The 18648-nt window shown below is 52.5% G+C and overlaps 1 protein-coding gene across 1 annotated transcript in view; it reads left to right on the plus strand.

The window, feature by feature from the left end:
• Nucleotides 1–18648, plus strand: part of LOC116942683 (peroxidasin homolog) — an 84190-nt gene that overhangs the window by 49204 nt on the left and 16338 nt on the right. The window contains exons 14-20 of the mRNA XM_032954907.2: nucleotides 3445–3601; nucleotides 6253–6361; nucleotides 11479–11636; nucleotides 12803–13764; nucleotides 14346–14944; nucleotides 15832–15966; nucleotides 17179–17387. Coding sequence (XP_032810798.2) covers nucleotides 3445–3601; nucleotides 6253–6361; nucleotides 11479–11636; nucleotides 12803–13764; nucleotides 14346–14944; nucleotides 15832–15966; nucleotides 17179–17387 — 2329 coding nt within the window. The remainder of the gene's footprint in view (nucleotides 1–3444; nucleotides 3602–6252; nucleotides 6362–11478; nucleotides 11637–12802; nucleotides 13765–14345; nucleotides 14945–15831; nucleotides 15967–17178; nucleotides 17388–18648) is intronic.

Below are 18648 nucleotides of genomic sequence, written 5' to 3' on the forward strand. Positions count from 1 at the left end.
CCAGGGCATTCAGCTTGGACAAGAACAAACACGCGCGTGCTCGCATTCAAACATCTGGCTGCATTTAGCACACTGCAAACCGGGGCACGCTCGTGTGCGAGCGCACGGCGACTCCCTGCAGTGAAACAGATGTCTTGAGGAAGGTGAATTAATAAATAATGTGTCCCACCTTTTGGTCCCAAACAATTAGAAGATTCCTTGCAGTCACGGTTAAACGCTTCGCATGCCAGTTCACGCGCCGTTCTCTCTAGTGGGGGGTAATGACGAGTTGCGGTGCCCGATGTTAGAGCCGAGTGATGCTCCGCTTTGCCGCAACCGCTCCTCCTGCCCCCGTCGCCTGCAACTTGAATCGGCTAACGTGAGACACCCCCACCTTAACACGTAGTAGGCTCTCGTGACCAATATCCATGGTAGAGGTTTTCAATTTGGTTCGATCGCGTCAATATAAATGTGTCGTTGCACCTGCCACCACCCGACACAGCCAGTTAGTAAGGTTTGTCTCGTAAACAAAACATGCCAATTCGTTACTAATTCAGTACACCGGTGTGTTGGAGAGTAAACCCACAACATTTACAATCCATTGAGGCTGGTTGACAGCCACTAATTCTGGCTGTCGCCTGATGAGGCTGGTTGTAATTGCCTGTGAAACGTCGTACTCGAATTGTAAATGTCGTGGGTTTATTCTCCAACACACCGGTGTGCTGAACTAGTAACTAATTGGCACGCTTTGTTTACGAGACAAACCTTACTAATTGACTGTGTCGGGTGGTGGCGTGTGCAACGACACATTTATATTTACGCGATCTAACTAAAAAAAAAACCCTCTATTCTGGGACACCCCGAAATCACACGCAGAGGGACAGGGTTTCACGTGGATTTCAGAAAGAGAGAATGTACCCATTCATTAAATCATTCCTCGATGTTCTCTCTGCAAAGGAATGCACTCAATTATTTGCCCATCACCGAAATTCCTGGACCCGCCAGAGAATCGCTTCGGATGTCCAAATTCCCTGGCGTTCACGTTCGAGCGGGGCCTCCGTTTGTTGTCACTGATTTGAGCATCATTATTTTTTTTGTTTTACAAGCGTCACGCTAAGCGGTGTGCGAGCGATCGCTGGATCTGAACGCGATCGCGTAGCGGCCGGCGGGGCCACTCGCCGATGCGCCCCAAAACACAAGTCGCGCGATTGCCAGAGTCCCTTTGGCAGGAACTCGCCGAAGCGATATGAGCACTCCCCGCGGAGGACGACCGTCGGCCAGGTCCGAAGCGCATTTGTGTGCGGCCGACGTTGCTCAGTTTTCTGGAGCCATGGGGCACATTCCCGCCGCGTCGGTCGGGGTGCCCGCGTGGATGCGCTTGGGCCCGTTACTGACCGTCGCGAGGGCTGTGCCGGACGTGTGGCTTTGCGGAGGGGCGTTGAGACGGCGTGAGCGGGCGGTGCAGACCGATGCTCGCGGTCACTATGCACGTGTCGAATCGCGCGCGTGAATTGCGCATTCTTTTTTGTTTTGTTTACTCCAGGCAATGTGCGCTTACGGGTTTGTACGTAGCGCATAGTACTCGAAGGGACTTCGTTTTTTTAAATTTTATTTATATGTTCAAGCCTTTGTCGATCTGTTGCGGTATTGAGCCTCTCCATGGTGTTAGCGTGGCTATACAGTACTTCACCACGCTGGTTAGCACAGCGTTGTGAAGGAGGGGGGCGGGGGCGGCGGGAGGAAGCGGTTTAGACAACGCTCACCACTGATGCCATCCATGACCGGGAATCGAACTCAAGTGGCTCGGCCTAGGGAACAGTTAAAACATCGCGTTCTACAACTTTAGCCCCCCCCCCCCCCCGCTACTCCCCTTCCCCGAATTATCTTCACCAAACGGTAAAAAAAGTATTGGACCTTGACTGTAATCATGACAATTAATCAAATTGTGGAGGGACTTGCATCGCTAGAGCCCTAATCGTGGCCACACGTGGGCTGCATTATTGCCGTTGTTACTATTATCAGAACCACACATTTCACTTTAGACGTGGCCACATGTCCAGACAACAGAATGTGCGGAATCCAGTGCACCTTCGTGACTGCTTTTTGACAACAAAAAAAAACGATGGTCAGTGGTTAGTACCTGTTTGCCGTGCCGGGCACGTGATTTTGTGCTCGCTGCATTGTCACGTGGAACAGTGGAATCTTCAGCGTCTGTGAATGTCACTGATTGGGCGACTCTTTCAAATGAGGCTCATCCCGGTCTCTTGAATTCTCACCTGGTTACACAAAATCAGCTTGAAAACAGTGAAACCTTCTATGCTAATCGTTGAATCCCTTTCATTTTTAGGTATACACAGTTGTTCACATCGTACTATATTACCCAGGGCATTGGCGTGGGGAGCACGCTGCACTTGCAATCCACATGTTGCCAGCTAGATCTCTCGACGAGGGCAGTTGAAACAATGGTGAAGGTATTTTAATTATTCCCACCTCTATACATGGGCTCAGGACAGTCCATCAGCAGGTAGGGCGTGGATACTCCCATCTGTTCCAAAAGGTCTGGCCAGCGTTGCCAAGATTCCCGCCAGTGACTCTTTGAGAGCCACTTTAGCAGAGGACCCTTACACCGGCAGTGGCATGAGCAGGTAAGTGCAAGCCTGCAGTGTTTATATTTTATTTCACTTTTCGGTTTTTTTGTCTTTCAAACATCTTTAATATTCGAATAAATGTCGAGGTTTTTTTTTACTTTGTTACGTCCCACATTTTATATTTGTACTGCATGCTGTCTTTATACGGTAATTGCTTTATTTGATATCGATTTGGGCCTCCACGATCGCGAACGCTGTCTTAACAGTGGGCCCAGCTTACCCTCATGTCACGTTGAGCCTCGGGGTCCCAACGCCCCTTCATCTGGCACAATAGTAGTAATGATTTTTAAAATAGCACTCGTGTCACATGCGTCCGGGTATTTCTGTACGTGGTAGGATGGATAAATTGTGCCGGGGCTGATGAGCTGAATTAGCTGAATTGTCAAAGCCAAGAGTATTTTTTTCGTCCTATAATTTGTTTACAGTCTCCTGTCCACATTTGCCCCTTCCAATAGTGTGTTGCTGTTGTTTAAACAACGTCGACGTGGGAAATAAAACGTGGGAAAAAAACGTCAACCTAGGAGAGCGGTAGTGTAGTAGCGATTAGCGGCGCTGCGATACGAACCCAGTTACCCGAGTTCAATTCCTGCTCACGGTGTGTAGTAAACATCGCTACTGGGGAGACAAAGGCGGCCGGGAATGGTGCTGGCCACCAACCCCTTCGTGTGCCGTACCGGCCTTCATAGGTGCTCGCAAACAGCACTTGCCCCAAAAGTGTGTCAAGGCTATACTGGGGATCTTTGTCTTGGTTTCTGTGTTGTTGTTGTTTTCATTCACAGACTGACTGACCGAGTGTGCGTGCGTGCCCGCTGCGCAGGACGGGGCGCAGCTGTCGGAGAGCGGGAAGTTCGTGATGAGCGCCGAAGGCTTTCTCATGGTGCGCGACGTCAACACGGGCGACGAGGGCCGCTACGAGTGCGTGGCGCGCAACTCCGTGGGGCAAGCGTCCGCCAGCATGCTGCTCTCCATCAAGGGTCGGCACGCTGCCCACCACGAGCACCACGAGCAGCAGCACCATTAGCAGCACGAGCAGCAGTATGAGCAGCAGCATGAGCAGCAGCAAGAGCAGCAGCAGCATGAGCAGCAGCAAGAGCAGCAGCAGCATGAGCAGCAGTATGAGCTGCAGTATGAGCAGCAGCAAGAGCAGCAGCAGCAGCAAGAGCACCAGCAGCACGAGCAGCAGTATGAGCAGCAGCAAGAGCAGCAGCATGAGCAGCAGCAGCAGCAAGAGCAGCAGTAGCAGCAAGAGCAGCAGCAGCAGCACGAGCAGCAGCATCCTCATCATTACCGTCATCACCCATCCTTAATGCCAGCATGGCCATCATTTTCACCTCTCTGAATACAAACACGGTCATCCTTATCAGCACCTTGAATGTAATCATGATGATCATCATCATCAATATCATCACCATCATTGTTATCAGCACCTTGAATGTAATCATGATGATCATCATCATCAATATCATCACCATCATTGTTATCGGCAAGTAGCATTCGCTTATGTATCAGAATCAACGCTGGCAGCAATATTAGTTTCGTCATCATCATCACCTTGAATCATCATTATCAGCGTCTTCAATATCATCATTATCACCATTGCCATCATTATCATCATCAGCCTGAAATAATGTCACAGTAGAAACGTCTTAATAATCATCAGCACCAATGAGTACCTGGTGCAGTGTGTAAACATCAAAACTGGGGAGACAAAGGCAGCCGGGCGTGGTGCTGCCAACACGTGTCTCAGCAGTCTGTTAAATGCTATTCGGGGGACCTTTTGTGTTTGTCTTTGGAGGGAGTAAGTGGACGAGGCACTCCCATCGCCGGTGTCTCTCACACAGCTCCAGTAAAGCTCCCCACGTGTCGCCAGCGGCATCTTCGAACGAGTCCGCGCAAACCTGCGTCTTGACACCGGTGACGCACACACGTAACGCGCCGTGTGCTGCGGGCGGCATGTTCTGGAACCGTGCCTCGTAAGCCCCCCCCCCCCCTCGGCTCCAGCATCTGGATTCTTTTTTTCTGGAAAGGAGAAAAAAAGACACGCAACTGCTGGGTGATTCATGGCAGCAGATCCCTTCGAAAAAAGGATTTCTCACCAACGGGAGCCTCTGTTCTCTCGCCACTCAGCCTGAAAGCATTTGGCGATGACCGTCTCATGCGATGAACACAAGTGGATTCAAGCCTCCCGCGTGCCGTTTGTATTCGTAACACGTCATTGGTAGGGAGGGAGTTTGTGGATCACACAGGGATAGAGCCTATGGGAGGTTCCCACCTTTTGGGGCAAAGTGGAGCCTCATATTTCACGATACAATCGAGGCTGAATATAACCACAGCTGGCCTTGGCAGCAAGGCCAGCTGTGGTTATATCCGGAGTAGCGTCCTTGTACCAGAAGGCGCCCTTTGCATTTCCCCCGCCATGCTAATGTATGCATGTGTTGCTTATATCAGAACTGTGCTCATATAAGGTGTACATATATCCGGATTCCACTCACTGTGGAGGTGGCTGGGTACCACAGGGGCCTATTAATCTGTTAGGCCATGAAGCTGGCACTTCTGAGAGTTTTGGTTCAAGTTCAGGTTTCAGCACCCCTCAGACTGTACTAGGTTCAAGTCGAGGTATCATCACCCCCCAACCCCCCAACCCCCCCCCCCCCCCCAAGACTGGACCAAGTTCAAGTCCTGGTTTCATTACCCCCTACCCACCGCCCTCAGACTGGACCAGGTTCTCAAGCAGCGTGAGTTGATGGCCTCAACCCATTGACCGATGACCGTGGCAAGGGAAACTCAATAAAATGTGGTTGTGGATTGTGGATGAATTTCAACTCTGAAGACGAAAAATGAGCACCTCAACAGCAGGGCACGGTGAGGTGGTGCAGCACCACCCAGCGTGGATAAGAGGCGATTGAAGAGACCTCGAGGAGTTCCATTCCGTGATGTCGTCTTGCCAAGACCGGTCTCTGACGTGGGTTGATGCGACGCTCCTTTCTGTGAGCGTTCCGAACGGGAAGTTAGATGTCTCACGACAAAGCCACGGACAGAATAATTGGAATATAATTGTAATTATAGAAAGCCAATTATAATTCTAGAATTGCAATTATAATTCAAGAATTATAATTATTATTCGAGAATTATAATTAAGTACGGTGCAAAATAAGTTCAACATTTCTACAAATGTATTTTTTTCCCATGACGATTGTACAAATGATTCACAACATGCGGTGGCTACAGAAGTTATGAAACCCAATACCCAGGTGCAGTGGCGTGCCGTTCGAGTTCTTCGGTGGTGTAACTGTGCAGGGGCCTATGAGCCAGACGAGCCTAAGCGCCGGGATACACAGATTTGGGAAATTGGATGGGGTGGCATTTTATTCATTTAATTCCTTGCCCCCGGACCCATAAACGAAAACAAACTTTTAATTTTATTTTGCCAGGTAAGGCCCACTGAGCTATATAGCTCTTTGTCAAAGGCCACCCGGCCACAAATGATAGCTCAACGAAGTGGCTTGTGTGGAAATGTACAGAAGCCAAATACTCTCAATGCCAATTCCACCCGCACCATGTCACTGATTTTGTTTAAGGCGCTCGGATGGTCAAGAATGAGCACCGCTCTCCCGTGTGACCGCAGTGCCTGAGGTGGTGCGCTCGGGGGACTCGTTCGTGGAGGAGTCCCTGAAGGAGGCGATCCGGAGCGTGAACAGTGCCATCAACTCTACCCAGCGCGAGCTCTTTGACAAGTGAGATTGCTCCCTGCCCGGTCTACACCAGGCGGTTTCAGTCACTGTGCATTTAGAGGCACGCAGTTACATGAGGACCTCTCTACGGGGGTTGCCACCTTTTCCACTGTAGACCACTCCCAGACACCCAGACATGTTTATCAGCCAGCCGAGGTCTACAGTATTATCAAAACTGCGCAGTGTAAGTGTTCTAAAGTTTACACAATACCGTTATCAAATCAATTCCCACCACCCAAACACAGACACCAATTCCCATACCATCCTGGGCAAACCAGGGCATGTGGCAACCCAGTCGCCAGGGGCCATGGAGATTATTTGGCGAAGGTGCGGTATGTGGGAGCATAGAATTACAGTGCAATAATGGATTTTGATTTACTGTCCCCACGTAGACCCGCAGCCGTTAAAAAGTTGTATTCGTGGTGGTCACCTATTAAATGACCCTCCAGGCTGTAACCTTGCTTACTTTTCAATATCTGATGAGATCCTGCAAAAGTTCTGGGCAATGTTTGCAAAGGCCAGTGAAAAAAACGGGAGTAATCTTGTCAGTTTACTCATGAATGAAGGCTTCTCAATGCAATGCGGGGTGTTGAGGGTAATTTGACCATACGTCACCATTGCTGGTCAGTGTGTGAGGTGATGAAGGAGAGGACTGATTCCAGATATCACTGACGACAGCCGTGGCTGGGAATTGAACTCAGGTCGCCGAGTTCACCGCGCAGTGTTGGGGTGAGCAGTGACGTAGCTAGTGGTTCGTGCATTCCGCAATTCAACGTATTTATATGCATCAAGTTTTATTTGTTAAGCCTGTCCACAAACTAGGACAAGCGCTGGTGGCTTTAATAATGCGTAAACAGAAATATTTAAGAAGAGATTTGTCACTTTTGTTTTTAACGACGTGTTATATTTATTAATGAAACCCATAAGAAAGTCTGCAATCGATTATGTTACAAAAAAATTATAACAACATTAAGTGTTGCGTATGAGAAGAACAAATTTTAATGAGATCGGTAACTTTGCCTAGCTGCCCAGTACTTACCCAGAGTTCACCTGACTTGCCCTGCGAAATGCCGCGTGTGCTCGTGCAGCACGGCGTGTTCTGTATTTCACGCTGGCCGGAGCCCCGTCGCAATTCAACGGCAAATAAATTACTATTGGGCTCCCGCGGATATCTCCTTACCCTCCCCCCACCCCAACCACCGCGGGGCTGCCCCCCTCTCTCGAGCGCGCACTTCCCCAATGGCACACACAGTGATCCACCCCCGCCGTATGACTTCACGCGATGGGACTCGTGCCGCCCGCCAGGCTTATCGTTTCTAGATTTGAAGCTTTCGTGACTGCAAGGATCCATACGCTTTGGTTCTATTCGGTAAAGTCACGTAGGTAAAAAATAAAACAACAAAAATCACTGTCACGTACGTGACTTTACCGAATGGAACCAAAGAGTACAGGCTTATCGTATACGGTAGAGCGGGATACAAAGTAGTAGTGCTGGGGCTGATGAGCTGAATTCGTTAAATTATCGGGTAAAAAAAAAAATACATGTTCTAATAGTTTCAACTTTGTCTGCGTGATCTACGTATCTTACGTTTTCAATTGGCGCCTCATTCGTTGAAATTGGTGGAGGGCTCTAGAATGAGTTCTTCAGACAAGTGACCAATGAATTTGCGTCATGCAATTAATTATTCGTTTAAGAAAACTAAATGAGCATCTAAAAAAGTTGAAACTCACTCTCTCAATGAATAAATAGACAGCATGCCCTCTGCACACGTCTGTTCCGCCACGTGAAAAAATACACATCCCATCAGCTGCAGGGTCTTCTCGGAGCGCATAATTTCATTCGCATTGGTATTAAAACTCGCAAACTCTGAACTGCTCTCGGCATTCATTGTTTCATCAGCGGAGTCAGGCTTGCTTAATCCCTGGTGAAATGCCACATTGCTAAAGGTAAGCACCCTCTCTGTTAGATATGGGTCCTAGTTTGATACAAACCTAAATATGAATCGTAGCAATCATTGAGTTATTTCACTGAAGCACAGAATCTGCAGCTATTTCAAGCAAAGTAACCTGCATAGCTTTTTGTTTTGGTTGTGTTCTCTGTTGCTGTCCGGATGGGAGTCTCTGACAGTAAGAATCGTGATGCAAATTATGTACCCAAGAATGCCTCCATGAGTCCCAAGGCTACTTTTCAGGAGATTCCTGCATTGGGATGTTTGTCAACTTGCATACGTGTCTTTACGGGGATAGGAAACTGGAGTACACTCCAATCTCATTGAAACATAATGGCCCCATGCCTACAACACCTGGCAAGCCCCGGCGGTCACCCATTCGAGTGCCAACCCCGCTCAACCCTGCTCAGTGTTCCATGAGATTGGGCGCATTTAGCTTGATTTTCTCGCAGACGATAGATTGGCTTTTCACAATCGACTGACAGATCGGTCACTCCCAAGTAACTTTACGCACCAAATGTAACCCCCAAGGATCACGGCATTGCTTTAGAATCAACGGACTGCTGCCTTTAGCAGCCAAATCGCAAGCGACGAATCGCGGCTCCGCGTCTTGAACTCGGCGGCGCAGCGATCGTCAGTCAGGAGGTCGTCAATCAGGAGGTCGAATTTCGGCGACAACTAGGGGATAGTCGTGGTGGAGGGGGGGTGGGAGAGTTCCAACGGCGACGTCGAGACTTCGCAGTCGAACAGTCGGTGTGAAGCAGCACGTGGAAAACTCGACAAGAAACCCTGCTGTGAACTTCGAAAACGTTATTACTTGAAGAAGGAAAAAAAAGAAAACGCGCTCGCAACAACCCCCCCCCCTACCCCGCCCCCCCCCCCCCGCTGCGGCCGAGCTGTTTCTGAAAATGCCAAGAGTTCTCGAAACACGAGGGGGGCAAAAAAAAATAATACTTTGACGAAACACGGCACGCTGCTGTGGTGACTCACAATGAAGTCACCATGTCAGCGCTCGCAACACGTGGAGCGGACAGGGAGAAATGGCTCGGGGAAGGGGGGGAGAAAACATTACATCAGGGAGAATGTATTTTCTGGCAGAAAAATGTAAGGAGGAGGAGGGTGAGGAGGAGGAGGTGGTGGGGGGGGGTGCTCTGGCGATGGTGTTGTGTTTCGTTTGGGAACACGGCGTTGCAGCGATTCTTCATGCAGTCGGCGGGAATTTAACCGTGACCCCATTGTCGGCTCCGCGTGTTTGCCTTGGCCTAATTAGGGATGTTATTCCCCAAAAAAATATGTCTCTTACGGCATATGGTTAACGGTTGGGCGCGAATGGAAACCCTGGCTAGTCCTACCGATGCACTTCACTTTTTTTGCTGCTTTTAGTTTTTGCGTGTTTTTTGAGGCATTTGTGAAATTGAAAGGGATGCGGTGAATACCTGGCAAACGTGCGTCCTCTGCACATCACAGGCAGGGTATGTGATGTACATGCAGTGTCTGCAAAGCGCAACGGAACACAAACGTGTTTAATCTTGCAAAACGAGATCCATTCGTTTATTTGGCCATGTCTGTCCAGGCACGAAGTTGGTAATTTGGAAATTTTCTTGCATTGAAATGTCTGCAATTAGACAATCAATTCGACCGCATGTTATTATTTTTGTTGGTATAGCGTAGGGACTATTCATCCCAGTGTTCGGGAACAGCGATGATTGAACTAGTTTTTGTTGCAGTGTTTCAGTGTAGCCTCTTTTTAAAGAACGGAGAGAATATTTTTTTTCAGCAGGGATCCCTGCCAATGTGGCCACAGACTTCCGTGTAGGGGCTCAAAGACCGGATATAAGGGGTCCACAGCGGTCTGCAAGGTGTCAAATTGTTGTGATTTGGGGGGCAAGGGTCACAACGTAATCCCAGAAGCCATTAATGAATATTTGTTTACCTCGGTATATTACTTTTTCATCTGTAGTCTCTCGTTTGTTTTGAGTCAATATTCACAATTTTTTTTGTTCACTCCAGTAGCCTAAATTTGACGTTCGCTCGCGTGATTTGTAACGACGAATTCACGCTCACCCTCGTTTTGTTGTTGCGTTGCCACCCGAGCTGGCTTTTCCCTGGTAGTCCTCTTATTGAGGTATCTGCTGTCCTGGGGAAGCGGTCAGTCTACCTCGGGACGTAACAGTCAATCCTTGTGCACGTACTCGTTGGTTCTTTCGGTAAAGTCACGTAGGTAGAAATGAAATAAAACGAATCGCGACGTTTCGATCGCAACACAAGCAATCATCATCAGGTGGAACAACCACAGCAAGAATAAATTGCTGAAGTAGGCGAGAGAGCTGCCGTGGCAAGAGGTTATATAGGTGAGAAAAGGGGGAGGAGCAAGGGGGGAGAGAGAGAGGGGGGGGGGGCTGCGTGAGCGCTAGGGGAAGAGGACGTGAGGCTGGGGGGGGGTGGGCGGGGCTAGAAGTGGAAAGCTGAGTGTGGGACACGGGGGAATAAATAAAAATACCGAGTACATTTGAATTTTTTCCCCACCCCGTGTCCCACACTCAGCTTCCCACTTCTAGCCCCGCCCACTTCCCCTAGCGCTCACGCAGCCCCCCCCTTCCCCTACCCCTCCCTCTCTCTCCCCCATTGCTCCTCCCCCTTTTCTCACCTATATAACCTCTTGCCACGGCAGCTCTCTTGCCTACTTCAGCATTTTTTCTTGCTGTGGTTGTCACACCTCATGATGAAGATTGCTTGTGTTGCGATCGAAACGTCGCGATTAGTTTTATTTTATTTCATACCCACGTGACTTTACCGAAAGAACCAAAGAGTATGGATTCCTGCAGTCACGAAAGCTTCGAATCAAGATTGTACACGTAGTTATTTCCTCGACTGCCACAACGAGACATTCTTCTTCCCACCACACGTCCCGGTTTGTTGGTGCCTCAGCGACCCTAAGGATCTCGCCGACGGCCGTCACGAACGCGATCGCGGTGCGCTGCATCTCGGAGGCGGCAGCCCCAATCGCGGGCGTGCTGACGATCGACTCGTCTCGTCGCCCGGTCGTCCTGGCGGCCCGCGCTGTGGCCGCCAGGACGACCGGGCGAGTGTCCCTCCACGCCGCCTATCCCTCCGTCTCTCACACCCCCCCCCTCCCCTTTCGCCTCATCCTCCGCGACCCCCCCGGGACAGGCGTCCGCGCACGGCGGCAGACCTGCTGGCGCTGTTCCGCTACCCGCGCGACCCCGACACGCTGGAGCAGGTGCGCGCCGCCGAGATCTTCGAGCGCACGCTGCAGCTCGTGCACGAGCACGTGCGTGCCGGCCTCACCGTCGACCTCAACGGCACGGGTAGGCCGGCGCCGTGGCGGTGGACTGGGTTCCGAAGGGGATTCACGCGGACGCTTCGTTTTTTAAGCCGTCGGAGGAACCGGTGTGTCGCGCGCGCTAAGTTCTTGGCTGTGTGAACGGCGTTGAAACTGTTAATGACGGCTGGGCTCCTCTTGCCTGCGTCCATGTTGGTCTGGTGAAATCGGCGAACGTCACCGCCTGTGATACGTGGGTCAGAGATGCACACTGAGAATTACACTGAGAAGCGGAAATAGCAACACGTGCGTTAGAGAGCATACGCAATTTACAGACTATTGACTCTTAAGGGAAGGTTGCTTGGGCAAGACATGTCGCTAGAAGAGACGATGGTCATTAGTCTAGAATAATATCCAAATGTCAGCCAAGGGAAAGAGAAGGAGCGACATAATCTACTCGTAGGCATGTACTTGGTGGTTTTTTACACGACGCCGAGATGGATTGGGGAGGCCTTCATCCAGCTGACAATGGCAATGCTGATCATTCGCATAAATGTACAGCTCTTAGTCGATCCACTGCTGGATGAAGGCCTCCCCGATTGTGAGCATTGCAGAGGTTTGCAGTTCGAATTCGGATTTAATTAACCATAATTAACAATGCATTTCGATTTAAAGCTTTCGTGACTGCAATGATTCATCTTCTTTGGTTCTTTCGGTAAAGTCACGTAGAATGAGAATAAAATAATAAATTGATAAAATAAAATAACACAATAATAATACAACACAATAATAATATTATTTGTTATTTTATTTTATCAATTTATTATTTTATTCTCATTCTACGTGACTTTACCGAAAGAACCAAAGAAGATAACAATGCATTAACAATAAATAGGCATGCACCCCCTGCTTCAAAGTGTTATTCTAAAAAAGTAGATCAATGTCAGCCGGTGCCATGGTCCAAATTGGCCAAAATATGAAAAATCACCTGCAAATTACTCAATTGCAATTATTAATCATCAGCCCCCGTCTCCCCACGGACCGGCAGGCTAATGGCCACGTGCAGGCGCGTGCTGCGTTACCCTGCGCCGCACAGATCACCGCTGTCGCTCGGAGTGCCCTTCGAATGTTCGAGGGGGGCTGCTTAATCGACGCCGTACGAACGCGGAGACTATCATTCGCGACCCGCCCCCACCCCCCCTCCACGCGCAGGCTTCCGCTACAACGACCTGGTGTCCCCGCGCTACCTGGAGCTCATCGCCAACCTGTCGGGCTGCACGGCGCACCGCCGCGCGCCCAGCTGCTCGGACGCGTGCTTCCACCAGCGCTACCGCACCGTGGACGGCAGCTGCAACAACCTGCAGCACCCGATGTGGGGCGCGTCGCTCACGGCCTTCGCGCGCCTCGTGGAGCCGGCCTACGAGAACGGCTTCAACGAGCCGCGCGGGGGCGGCGCCTCGGGCCGCGGGCGGCCGCGCCGCGGCTTCCCGCTGCCGACGCCGCGCCGCGTCTCGGCCGAGCTGGTGGGCACCGAGAAGATCACGCCGGACGAGCGGCACACGCACATGCTCATGCAGTGGGGCCAGTTCCTGGACCACGACATGGACCTGACGGTGGTGTCGCCGAGCCAGGCGCGCTTCTCGGACGGCGAGCCGTGCGCCCGCGCCTGCACCGACGACCCGCCGTGCTTCCCCATCGAGCTGCTGCCGGACGACCCGCGCGGGGGTCGCCGCGGCGGCGGCGGGGGCGGCGCCGCGGCGGCGGCGGCGGCGGCGGGGCGGTGCATGTTCTTCGTGCGCTCGAGCCCCGTGTGCGGCAGCGGCGCCACGTCGCTGCTCATGAGCTCGGTGCTGCCGCGCGAGCAGATCAACCAGCTGACGTCGTACATCGACGGCTCGAACGTGTACGGCAGCTCGGAGCGCGAGGCGGCCGACGTGCGCGACCGCTCGTCGCGCCGCGGCCTGCTGCGCCGCGGCATCGCGGTGGGCGCGGCCGGCAAGCACCTGCTGCCCTTCGCCACGGGCCCCCCGACCGAGTGCATGCGCGACGAGAGGGAGAGCCCCATCCCCTGCTTCCTCGCCGGGGACCAGCGCTCCAACGAGCAGCTGGGCCTCACCTCCATGCACACGCTGTGGATGCGCGAGCACAACCGCATCGCCGCCGAGCTGCTCAAGGTGTGACGCGCGTGTGGGGGGAAGTGGGGGGGGGGGGGGGCACGGCAGGTGTCGCCCCCACCCCCTCCTCCTCCTCCTCCGACCTCCGCTACCCCCCAATCGTGGTGGTGGTGGTGTTGTGGGCAGGTTTCATCGCTGCCCTCAATGCTATAATTATTGTCCCGTCGATGTTGTTATTGACACCTTGGTTATAATTAACATTGTCATTGTCGTTCATTGCTGCCGTTATCAGTGTTCCCGTTGTCATCATCGTTGATTGTCACGGGGCCGATTATCGTTATTGGCAGTATCATCATCATCATCACCGTCATTGTCATTATCCCCCAGATATTAAATATTGGCTTGCAGCAGTTTTTGGCACAGGGCCATCTATTTTTTGGCATCACCGCAGTATTACAAATACAGTCATTTGGATTTACGTGCTTTCGACATACGACAGCGTCTCGAGACGCCGTGCATCTCCAGACGCGGCGCAGTCCTCAGCCCACGCGTCTCATCTCACCCCCTCGTGCGGCGGGATCACGCTCTCGTTTCTTCCCCCCCCGCCTCCCCCCGCCTCCACCCTCGTTCGACTCCGCCAGCTGAACCCGCACTGGGACAGCGACACCATCTACCACGAGTCGCGCAAGATCGTCGGCGCGCAGATGCAGCACATCACCTACGCGCACTGGCTGCCCAAGGTGTTGGGCGCCGACGCCATGCGCTCCGAACTAAGGCCCTATGCGGGCTATGACCCCTCCGTGAACTCGGCCATCTTCAACTCCTTCGCCACGGCCGCCTTCCGCTTCGGCCACACGCTCATCAATCCCGTGCTGCTGCGCCTCAACGAGTCCTTCCAGCCCATCCCCGAGGGCCACCTGCCGCTCCACCGCGCCTTCTTCTCGCCGTTCCGCCTCGTCAACGAGGGCGGCATCGACCCGCTGCTGCGCGGCCTCTTCGCCACGCCCGCCAAGAAGCGCGTGCCGTCTGAGCTGCTCAACCTGGAGCTGACGGAGAAGCTGTTCCACATGGCGCACAGCGTGGCGCTCGACCTCGCCTCGATGAACGTGCAGCGCGGCCGCGAGCACGGCCTGCCCTCCTACGCCGCCTACCGCGAGTTCTGCAACCTCACGGCGGCCGGCGACTTCGAGGGGCTGAGCGGAGAGATCCGCGACCCCGTGGTCAGGGAGAAGCTGCGCAAGTGAGAGATGCCGCCGTTACCGCCGCCGCCGCCGCTACCGTCGCCGCTGTTGTTTGCTTGTTCATTGGTTTCTTTTCAGCACGAACGAGATGATGCACTAGCTGTGTCTGTCCGTTCGGTGGGGGGGGGGGGGCAGTGGGGTGTTATGAGGGACGTAGCCTATTTGAAAACCAATCAAAACTGATCTAAAAGTTGGCCAAAACTTAACATGAACCAGAGCAAAAGGGACTACTTTCATATGTACACACGGACTTTTTTTTCTTCCTGAAAACGATTTCCGTACTGCGAAATAAATACTTCCAAACGCATGTTGTAAAGTGTTACGTAATCCGCTGGATTTATGTTTGTTTTAAAAAATGTGCAGGTGGTGCGATTGCACGGTGGCCCATAGGCTCGACGAGTTGGGGAGCCGGGCGACAAGGAAGGGGGAAATTGAACCAGCCTGGTGCCATTTCATTCCTTGCACCGGGGACTGTACAAACCACGCTACTCCACTGAAACCACCATCCAGGGTTTCCACCCGTCCTGGCTTTCTCAGGATCGTCCTCTGTTCGGGGTCGCTGACATTTTTCCTGGGAAATCCACAAAGTCCCGCCGCGACTTTAAACGTCCCCGTTTTCCTCAGTCGCGTGATCGTGCACCGCTCACGACAGCGCACCGAACGAAATTCTCGCAACCCTGCCCGGCATCTGCGAGACATTCTCCCTCCCGTGATACGTCGCGTTTTTCTGTGTCTGCTTGTCCGTTGGCGCGTTGGAGGCGGCAAACCGCACCGCCGTCCCCACTTCCCCCGCCGCAGCCTTCGTCGCCCTCGCGCGGCGATCGGGGCCGACGGCGGTCCGCGTCGGGGCGGGCGCGCCACCGCAATTTTGTCTCTCCCCGCGCAGGCTCTACGGGACCCCCGAGAACATTGACCTGTGGCCGGCCCTGATCGTGGAGGACGTGATTCCGGGCTCGCTGGTGGGGCCCACCCTCCTGTGCCTCTTCACGGAGCAGTTTCGCCGCCTCAGAGATGGAGACAGGTAAAGAGCGGACGGTGCGGTGGTTGGCGGTGGTGGGGAATGACGTACATGGATGGGTGCGTAGCGCCAGACATCGCTCGCTTTGGCCGACGGTGATGAGCACGGTTGGCTACGTACGGTGCGAAAGAAGTTCAACATGCGTGCAGGCGATTCGCTGATGATGATGATGGGTTTGGGCACACTTGAGTGAACCCGGGTTTTCAAGTTCAATGAATGGATGGTCTCAGCGCAAAGTTATCTATGACTGTGAATAAACCATCGCATTCAAATAGTTCTGACTTGATTTGGCTAAATGACAACGATGAGAAATAAGAAGATCGCTTTCACTGTCATGGGACAAACAGTATTCCCAGTGGCAGAGCAGCTGGGTGTGTTCAACAGGGATTACTTGACAGGATCTCAGAGCTAATTCTATGATATCCACTGCCGTGGGCCATTGTCACCTCCGATAAACACGTTTGGCTACGTGCGGTGTGAAAGAAGTTCAACATACGTTGCCTAGCACAAAACGTTGCATTGCTTTGAGAGATCCGCATTGATTCTTTTCCTCATGATGTGACCCCGAGAATACATGCAGGATAAATGTGTGGAAAAACTATTTCTTTTTTTAAATAAAAAGCTCGTGTTACTAAACTGAGTTGAATTAAACCAGAATGCTAAGACAAAGCACACTGGTTACATTTAGAATGTTTCCATTTCAGTTTCGGCCATGGGATGTCTGAATTCATCCTTCCTTCTGGAGTCCATAAAATGTATACCACATTGGTTACTGTGTCGAGAGACGAGCTTCTGCTATAGGAATGTGGATACCCTACCTCTGAATTAGAACTGATAACAGAGGCGAGCATCACAAGACGTTTTATTGGGCACTGAGACACCTATGTGATGCTGGAAACTGCTGAAACACGTGTTGTGAACCGGTAATCTTGAACTCTCAAAAGTAAACCACAACCACATGCACGTGTTTTGGAAAACAACAACTTTTGGCCGCAGCTTCTCTAGTTAAGGGGCCAGAGCATAATAGCGGTACCGATATCTCTAAATGTATTCTGGCATTATTCCCACTCACGCAGGGCTTTCCTTCCTTATCCTCTTCGCTCATTCCTATCCTCGACGGCGCCGCTTCGCCAACACAGCCCTTCATCTCCTGGTCCGACACTCGGAAAGCACCCTTACACCAGCGATCCTCCTCTTCGTGCGTGCGTGTGTCAGGTTCTGGTACGAGAACCCGGGAGTGTTCTCCCCAGCGCAGCTCACGCAGATCCACCAGAGCTCGCTGTCGCGCGTGCTCTGCGACAACGGCGACGCCATCACGCTGGTGCCGCCCGACGCCTTCGCCGTGTCCACGTACCCGCAGGGATACGTGGCATGCGGCACCCTGCCCCACGTCGACCTGCGCATGTGGCAGGACTGCTGCCAAGGTAGGCGTCGCTGAGAGAGAGAGAATTGTCCCCGCGTCGTCACGGAGAGAGAGGATTGTCCCCGCATTGTCACATCATGGAGAGAGAGAAAGAGAGAGGATTGTCCCCGCGTCGTTGTGGAGAGAGAGAGAGAGAGGATTGTCCCCACATTGTCACATCATGGAGAGAGAGAGAGAGGATTGTCCCCACATTGTCACATCACGGAGAGAGAGAGAGGATTGTCCCCGCATTGTCACGTAGCGGAGAGTGAGAGAGAGGATTGTCCCCGCGTCGTTGCGGAGAGAGTGAGAGAGAGGATTGTCCCCACATTGTCACATCACGGAGAGAGAGAGAGGATTGTCCCCGCATTGTCACATAGCGGAGAGTGAGAGGGAGGATTGTCCCCGCGTCGTTGTGGAGAGAGAGAGAGAGGATTGTCCCCACATTGTCACATCACGGAGAGAGAGAGGATTGTCCCCGCATTGTCACGTAGCGGAGAGAGAGAGAGAGGATTGTCCCCGCATCGTCACGGAGAGAGAGAGAGGATTGTCCCCACGTCGTCGTGGAGAGAGAGAGAGGATTGTCCCCGCATTGTCACGTAGCGGAGAGAGAGAGAGGGGATTGTCCCTGCATCGTCATGAAGAGAGAGAGAGAGGATTGTCCCCACATTGTCACATCACGGAGAGAGAGAGAGGATTGTCCCCACGTCGTCGTGTCACGGAGAGAGAGAGAGAGGGGATTGTCCCCACATTGTCACATCACGGAGAGAGAGAGAGAGGATTGTCCCCGCATTGTCACATCACAGAGAGAGAGAGAGGATTGTCCCCGCATTGTCACGTAGCGGAGAGAGAGAGAGAGGATTGTCCCCACGTCGTCGTGTCACGGAGAGAGAGAGAGGATTGTCCCCACGTCGTCATGTCACGGAGAGAGAGAGGATTGTCCCCACATTGTCACGGAGAGAGAGAGAGAGAGGATTGTCCTCGTGTCGTCATGAAGAGAGAGAGAGAGAGGATTGTCCCCACATTGTCACATCACAGAGAGAGAGAGAGGGAGGATTGTCCTCGTGTCGTCACAGAGAGAGAGAGGATTGTCCCCACATTGTCACAGAGAGAGAGAGAGAGGATTGTCCCCACCATTGTCACGTAGCGGAGAGAGAGAGAGGGGATTGTCCCCACATCGTCACAGAGAGAGAGAGAGGATTGTCGCCGCATCGTCGCGTCGCTTCGTGTTGCTGGGCGAGCGGAAATTCGGGCGGTGCGAAGTGAGCCGACACCTGCTTTGT

The sequence above is a fragment of the Petromyzon marinus genome, chromosome 15 (assembly GCF_048934315.1).
Source record: "Petromyzon marinus isolate PM22_M1 ecotype Great Lakes invasive population chromosome 15, UKy_Petmar_22M1.pri1.0, whole genome shotgun sequence".
Lineage (NCBI taxonomy): Eukaryota > Metazoa > Chordata > Hyperoartia > Petromyzontiformes > Petromyzontidae > Petromyzon > Petromyzon marinus.